We start from the raw sequence: 8394 nt of genomic DNA on the forward strand, positions 1-8394 counted from the left end.
GCGGAGGGCAAGTGAGTAGGGGCCATCCTAGAGATGGAGACCAGTCAGGTGGCGCTCCAGCTAGGTTCTATACTTTTTCGGCCAGACCGGATGCAGTGGCCTTAGATGTCGTGATCACAAGTATTATTTCTATCTGCGGTAGGGATGCTTCAGTACTATTTGATCTAGGGTCTACATATTCATATGTTTCATCTCTATTTGCTCATTTCTTGGGAGTTCCTCGCCAGTCCTTGGGTACTCCTATTTATGTGTCCACCCAAGTGGGCGATTCTGTAGTTGTGGATCGAAACTATTGGTACTGCATTGTTAGTTTTTGTGGTTATGAGACCCGAGCGGATCTTCTGTTGCTCGATATGACTGACTTTGAGGTCATCCTAGGCATGGATTGGTTGTCTCCATATCATGCCATCCTTGATTGCTAAACCAAGAGTGTTACCTTGGCAATGCTAGAGTTGCCTAAATTGGAGTAGAAGGGTTCGCCTGTCAGTACATCTAGTCGGGTTATCCATTTTCTGAAGGCTCGACACATGGTCGAGAAGGGTTTTTTGGCTTATTTAGCTTATGTTCAGGATACTACTACAGAGACTTCGGCGATTGATTCAGTGCCCGTAGTCAGGGAGTTCTCTGATGTGTTCCCTTTTGATCTCCCAGGCATGCCACCAGATCGTGAAATTGATTTCTATATTAATTTGGCTCCAGTTACCCACCCTATCTCTATTCCACCGTACCGTATGGCTCCGAAAAAGAGTTGAAGGAACACCTTGAGGAGTTGCTAGCAAAGGGGTTCGTCAGACCGAGTGTATCACCTTGGGGTGCACCAGTGTTATTTGTGAAGAAGAAGGATGAGACTATGCGGATATGGATTGATTACCACCAGTTGAACAAAGTTACCATTAAGAACAAGTACCCGTTGCTGCATATTGATGATTTGTTTGACCAGTTGTAGGGAGACAAGGTGTTCTCTAAGATCGACTTGAGATCGGGGTACAATCAGTTGATGATTCGGGATTCGGATATTCCGAAGATGGCTTTCCGGACTAGATATGGCCATTATGAGTTTTTAGTGATGTCATTTGGCTTGACTAACGCCCCGGCGGCATTTATGGAATTGATGAATCGGGTGTCCATGCCATATATTGATTCGTTTGTCATTGTCATTATTGATGACATTTTGATCTACTCACGTAGCATGGAGGAGCACGAGCATCATTTGAGAGTGGTGCTTCAGACCTTGCGGGAACAGAAGCTATACGCTAAGTTCTCCAAGTGTGAGTTCTGGTTGGATTCTGTGGCATTCTTAGGGCATGTTGCATCAGGCGAGGTATTAAGGTAGACCCCAAGAAGATCGAGACAGTTTAGAGTTGGCCTCGTCCTACCACAGTGGCGGAGATCAGGAGCTTCCTAGGGTTAGCAGGTTATTATCGTCGGTTTGTGGAGGGCTTCTCATCTATTGCGAAACCCTTGACTGATTGACCAAGAAGGGGTGCTTCATTCCGATGGTCCGACGATTGCAAGACGAGCTTCCAGAAGCTCAAGATCGCATTGACTTTAGCACCGATGTTAGTGCTGCCTTCCGGTTCAGGGATGTATACTATGTACTGCGACGCATCGCGTGTTGGTTTGGGTTGTGTGTTTATGCAGGAGGGGCGAGTTATTGCATATGCTTCGCATCAGCTGAAGCCCCATGAGAAGAATTATCCTGTATACGATTTGGAGTTGGCCGCGATTGTTCATGCTCTTAAAATCTGGACGCATTATATTTATGGAGTGTAATGTAAGGTTTACACCGATCATCGCAGCTTGCAGCATTTGTTCAGGCAGAAGGATCTCAATATGAGGCAGTGCAGGTGGCTTGAGATACTAAAGGATTATGATATTACCATCCTTTATCATCCGGGCAAGGCGAATGTAGTTGCTGACTCCTTGAGCAGATAGGCGGAGAGTATGGGTAGTTTGGCATTCATTTCAGCAGAGGTGAGGCCACTAGCTTTGGACATTTAGTCTTTGGCTAACAGACTTGTGAGGTTGGATATTTCATAGCCCAGCTGAGTTATTACAAGCGTCGTCGCTCAGTCTTCACTATTCGAGCAGATCAAGGCTCGCTAATTTGATGATCCGCACTTGTTGGTTCTCAGAGAGAGGGTACTATAGGGTGGTGCCAAGGAGGTTACTCTTGGTGAGGATGGTGTTCTGTGACTCCATGGTCGCCTATGTGTTCCTAATGCTGATGGCTTGAGGGGGAAGATCCTAGAGGAGGCATACAGTTCTCGGTATTCTATTCATCCAAGTGATACGAAGATGTATCGCGACCTGAGGTAGCATTATTTATGGCGGCGGATGAAGAATGACATGGTTGAGTATGTAGCGAGGTGCCTAAATTTCCAGCAGGTTAAGTGTGAGCATCAGAGACCAGGTGGCCTACTCCAACAGATGGTTATACCCGAGTGGAAATAGGAGCGCATTACTATGGAATTCGTAGTTGGGTTGCTGCGGACCTTGCAGAAGTTTGATGTTGTTTGGGTCATTATCGATAGGTTGACCAAGTCGGCACACTTTATTCTGGTTGTGACCACGTATTCTTCAGAGAGGTTGGCCCAGATTTATATTCAGGATATTGTTCGATTGCATGGTGCGCCTGTTTCCATCATAACAGATAGAGGCCCTCAGTTTACTTTGCATTTCTGGTGAGCATTATAGAGCTAGTTGGGGACCCGCATAGAGATCAGCACAGCCTTTCACATGCAGACCGACGGGCAGTCGGAGCGGATAGTTCAGATCTTTGAGGATATGCTCAAAGCATGTGTGATTGTCTTCAGAGGGCAGTGGGATCGATTCTTGCCTTTGGTCGAGTTTTCTTACAACAACAATTATCAGTCCAGCATCGAGATGGTTCCATTTAAGGCTTTATATGGTCGGCGATATAGTTATCTCATCGGATGGTTTGAGCCCGGCGAGGCAAAGTTATATGGTACTGATTTGGTGATGGATGCCTTGGAAAAGGTAAAGTTGATGCAGGAGCGACTTCGCACAGCACAGTCCAGACAGAAGAGTTACGCGGAGCACAAGGCACGTGATTTATCATTTATGGTGGGCGAGAAGGCTCTCTTGAAAGTCTCGTTGATGAAATGAATCATGAGGTTCGGGAATAAGGGCAAGTTGAGCCCAAGATTTATAGGCCCATTTGAGGTGTTGAGACAAGTTGGGGAGGTTGCTTATGAGCTTTCTTTGCCTCCCAGTCTATCGGGAGTTCATACGGTTTACCATGTGTCTATGCTCCAAAGGTATCATACCGACAAGTCACATGTGTTAGACTTCAGCATGGTTCAGTTAGACGAGAGCATGGGTTATGAGGAAGAGCCAATTGCCATTGTTGATAGGCAGGTTCGCTAGCTGAGGTCGAAGAATATTTTTGCAGTAAAATTTTGGTGGAGGGGCCAACCAGTTGAGGAGGAGACTTAGGAGGTCGAGGAAGACATGCAGAGCAGATATCCATACTTATTCAGCACTCCATGTATGATTCTAGACCGTTCGAGGACGAGCGTTTGTTTAAGAGGCGGAGAATGTAACGACCCGATCGGTCGTTTTGCTTTCTAGATCCCTGTTTCCCTAAATAAGACTCCTTGTATGTGCTATTATTGTTTTATGACTTGCGGGGATGGTTAGCTCGGGAATTGGAAGGGTTCGGGTTGAAATCGGAACACTTGGTTCCTTATGGTTGGTTAAAAAGGGCTAAGTTTGACTTGAGTCGACATTTTGATTAAAAGACCTTGGAACCGGGATTTGACTATTTCAATAGGTTCATATGATGATTTTGGACCTGGGCGTATGTTCGGATCGGGTTTTGGATGACCCGAGAGCGTTTTGGCGCTTAATATTGAAAGTTGGCACCTAAAGGGTTTTAAAGTTCTTTAAATTTGGTTTGAAGTAGGTTTTTATGTTATCGAGGTCCTTTTGGGATACCGAGCCTGGGAATAGTTCCGTATGGTGATTTAAGCCTTGCATACAAAATTTAAAGTCATTCCGAGTAGTTTAAGTATGTTTCAGAGTAACTTGGAAGAATTTGAAGTTCATAAGTTGATTCTATTAGTTTTGGGTTATGATTCTTAGTATTAATGTTGTTTTCCGTGTTCTAAGGGTGCGAGCGAGTCCGTTTTATGATTTCAAACTTGTTGGTATGTTTGGACGGGTTCTCGGGGGGGCCGGACATCATTTTGACGATGCGCAGAGGTCGTTTAGCCTTGGGTGCATAGCTGAAGCATCCAGTTTCGGGTGCAATCGCACCAGCAGAGGGCCAGCTGCAGGTGCGCGCTCGCAGAAGTGAACTAGTAGCCACAGAAGCAGCCCAGCATGGGCAGCCTAGAAACCGCAGATGCGGGACTTGGTGTGCACCTGCGAGCGCGCAGGTGCGATGTAAGCAACCGCAGAAGCGGCCAAACATGCAGGTGCGACACTCGCATCGCAGAAGCGGTCCCGTAGAATCGGGCCAGTGGTACGCATATGCGGTTATAGGCCAACTAGGGAAGTGCCGTATCTGCGATGATATATCCGCAGATGCGGAGCCGCAGAAGCAATTGCCCCTCTGCAGAAGCGAAAATCACTGAAGGTAGAATGGTCTATTTAATGCGGGACTTGGGTTATTTTGGCTCATTTTCTTTCATCTCTTAGGCGATTTTGGAGCTCTTGGAAGGGGGTTTTCACCTAGCACTTTGAGGTAAGTAACGTCTATACAATATGAGTTTACAATATAGATTATTGGTAGATTTTAACATGTAAAATTATAAAATTATGGGTTTAGATGAATAACCCTAGGTTTTGATAAAAATGGGATTTACCCACGAAAATGATTATGGGATTGAGTGAAAATTATATACTTGAGTTCGTGAGGTTATGGGTAACAACTTTCTTCTAAAGTTTTCGGAATCTGGACACGTGGGCTCTGGGGGTGAATTTTAGGAATCCTTCAATTGGGGTTGGGTAATCACTCTAATAGTTAGAATATGGACTTTTGAACATATATTGATTAATTTATACAATCTTTGAATAGTTTCGTATTGTTCGACACCGAATTGAGGCTTTAGAGTAAATTTGAAGCCGGAAAGCGAGCTCTGAGATAAGGTAAGTCTCTTGCCTAACCTTGTAAGAGTGAATTTACCCCATAGGTAACTTAAATTAATATTTGCTTCTAATTGTAGGGGCTACATACGCACGAGGTGACGAGAGTACGTGCGTAGCTACTAATTATGCTTATGTACGGGTAGTTTAGGACCCCAAATCATGAAATACCTGTCAGGTTTGCACTATACTTGTTAATTAAATTGCCTAAATTATATTTGAACTTGATAAAAGAATTGCAAAAGCCCGAATTTCACTTACTTGAGTTTTGGCGGGTTACTTGACCGCTAATATAAATTGTGCTTCTTTGTGTATTTGCCTCATAATAACTTTTAAATAGGATGTTCATAAAGTATCCTCTCTTCTTCTGGAGCGGGCCGAACGCCTAGGCAGTAGAATAGATGCATCTATGGTTCGTGTCGTACGACCCTCGGTAGTCTACACGTTATTCTGGATTGGGTTGTACGATCTCGGCATAAATCGTGCGTAATAACACTCAAAGCCTAACTATACTTGATATTATTTTATGGCTTGTGAGGTTTGATTATTAATGCCAGGAAATTGACTTGGAAATTACTAAATGTGAAAGAATTATTCATTCTTGCTTGTCATTGAGTTGTTATTATTATTTACATAACTCATGCTTATTTAGAATCTCTTAATTATTATTGTTAGCCCATAGTAAATGTCGATGTCAACCCGTCGTCACTACTTCTTCGAGCTTAGACTAAATACTTACTGGATACATGTTATTTATGTACTCACGCTACACTTCTGCACTAACCGTGCAGGATCTGAGGCAGGTGCATCTGGAGGTCCTACCGGCGCGCATCCCAGATATACCGAGGCCAAGTGGTGAGCTGCTTCCTGAGCCGTCCTGCAGCCCCTAGAGCCTCTCTTTTGTATTTTTATTCTGTCTACTTTATTTCGGACAGTAGTTATAGTTTTGTATATTCTACTAGTTACTCATACACTTGTGACACGAGGTCCTAGCACACACACTAGTATATGATTTAGGAGCACTTATATTACTATGATTTTCCCGTAGTGGTCTTTTCATTTATTGAATTTTCCACTCCTTAATTTCTTATTAAACATAATTTAATTACTTGAAAACTTATTAAAAGAGAATTGACATGGTTTAATTCACTGTTGGTTTGCCTAGCAGTAACGTTGGGCGCCATCACGGCCCATAGTAGAATTTGGGTCGTGATAACATGGTATCAGAGCACTAGGTTCAAGTAGGTCTCACAAGTTATGAGTAGGCCTAATAGAGTCTTGCAGATCGATGTGGAGACATCCGTGTTTATCTTCGAGAGGCTATAGAGGGTTAGGAAACTATTCTTTCTTTATCTCCTATCGTGTAGTTGATGTGGTACTAAGTACCTTTCTCTTATTTTCTCACGGATGGTGAGAACGCACACAACGGATGTTCCAGACCATGGAGGAGCTGCTCCTCCTATTGCTAAAGGCCGAGGGAGGGCTCCAGCCCGTGGTAGAGGATGAAGACATCCCAGAGTTGCTCCAGCTATTCCACCAGTGGATCCAGTAGAGGATCATATTATTGAGGAGCAGGGCGAGGTGCCTGCAGCAGAGCTAGTCCCGGTGGATTTCATGTTCGCGCCGGGATTCTAGGAGGTCATGGGTTGTATGTTGCAGTTCATGGATTCTATTACCCGGGTTGGTTTATTTCCAGCAGACCTAGCCATATCTCAGGTGGAAGGGGGAGCACATACCCCTACCACTCAGGCTCCAGGGCTTGAAGATGTCGTATATCAGACCCCGGGCGCACTACCCGTGGGCTGAGCTCAGCCAGTTGCAGCAACTATACCTGAGCCCAGACCAGCTGTGGCCAGCGATCCACAGAAGTTATTGGAGAGATGGACTAGGCTACATCCTCCTGTCTTTGGGGGTGAGTGTCATGAGGACCCCCGGGACTTTATTGATCGATGTAGGAACAAAATGCACAACATAAGGATATTGGAGTCCCATGGGGTGGATTTTTCTACTTTCCAGCTGGAAGTCAAGGCTCGTAGGTGGTGGCAGTCATATCTTCTCGGCAGACCAGCAGATTCTCCTCCCATGACTTGGGACCGGTTCACCCGTATCTTTCTGGATAGGTATATTCTACCCTCTCAGAGAGAAGAGTTACGGTTTCAGTTCGAGCAGCTCCAGCAGGGTCAGATGTCAATGACGGACTATGAAGCAAGATTCTCTAAGTTGTCTTGCCATGCACTTATGATACTTCCTACTGATGCAGAGAGAGTGCAGAAGTTCATTTTGTGTTTGCATTCAGGTATCCAGGCCACCATGGACCGAGAGGTTGAGATGGGAACTTCTTACGAGCTAGTTGTTGAGATAGCTCGGAGGATCAAGGGAGTACGTCAGCGTAGCCGAGAGTAGGTTACGAGGGATGAGCAGTTTCGATATTTTGGAGAGTTCATAGAAGCTCTTGCTGGGGGCAGAGGTCTGTTTGTGAGGGGTCAGTCTAGCAGGCCCACCTATCCAGCACCACCGCCTCCTTGGGGTGCTCCGGTGCGACATTATTTTAGTGCCATGCCAGATAGTTCCTACCATCCACCAGTTATTCACGGTTCCTCTAGTGGGCATTCAGGCCATCAGGATCAGACTTCAGGTCAGTAGTCCACCTTACCGATAGGTTATTTTGAGTGCGGGGATCTCAGTCATGTGCAAAGGCTCTGCCCCATACTTCGGTGGAAGGCAAAGCAGCAGGGTCAGCAACCTATGATTCCAGCACCAGCTATTCCACCAGTCGTCCGACCGCTCAGAGGCGGAGGGCAGGTGGGTTGGGGTCGTCCTAGAGGTGGAGGCTAGTCAGGTGGCTCTCCAGCTAGGTTCTATGCTTTTCCGGCCAGACCAGATATAGTGGCCTCAATTGCCGTGATCATAGGTATTATTTATGTCTGTGGTAGGGATGCTTCAGTACTATTTGATCCAGGGTCTACATATTCATATGTTTCATCTCTGTTTGCTCATTTCTTGGGAGTTCCTCGCAAGTCCTTGGGTACTCTTGTTTATGTGTCCATCCCAGTGGGCGATTTTGTAGTTGTGGATCGGATCTATCGGTCCTACATTATTACTTTTTGTGGTTTTGAGACCCGCACAAATATTTTGTTGCTCGATATGACCGACTTTAAGGTCATCCTAGGCATGGATTGGTTGTCTCCATAACATTCCATCCTTGATTGCCATGCCAAGACCGTTACCTTAGCAATGCTAGAGTTTCCTAGATTGGAGTAGAAGGGTTCGTCTGTCAGTACA

At 45.3% G+C, this 8394-nt stretch overlaps 1 protein-coding gene across 1 annotated transcript; it reads left to right on the plus strand.

Moving 5' to 3' along the window:
- Positions 1-7074: 7074 nt before the first annotated feature.
- On the plus strand, positions 7075-7515 carry LOC138892806 (uncharacterized). Its single transcript, XM_070176548.1, has one exon. It carries the CDS (start codon positions 7075-7077, stop codon positions 7513-7515), a length of 441 nt encoding a protein of 146 aa, XP_070032649.1.
- The last annotated feature ends 879 nt before the right edge of the window (positions 7516-8394 follow it).

Source organism: Nicotiana tomentosiformis, chromosome 5 (assembly GCF_000390325.3).
Source record: "Nicotiana tomentosiformis chromosome 5, ASM39032v3, whole genome shotgun sequence".
Classification (NCBI taxonomy): Eukaryota; Viridiplantae; Streptophyta; class Magnoliopsida; order Solanales; family Solanaceae; genus Nicotiana; species Nicotiana tomentosiformis.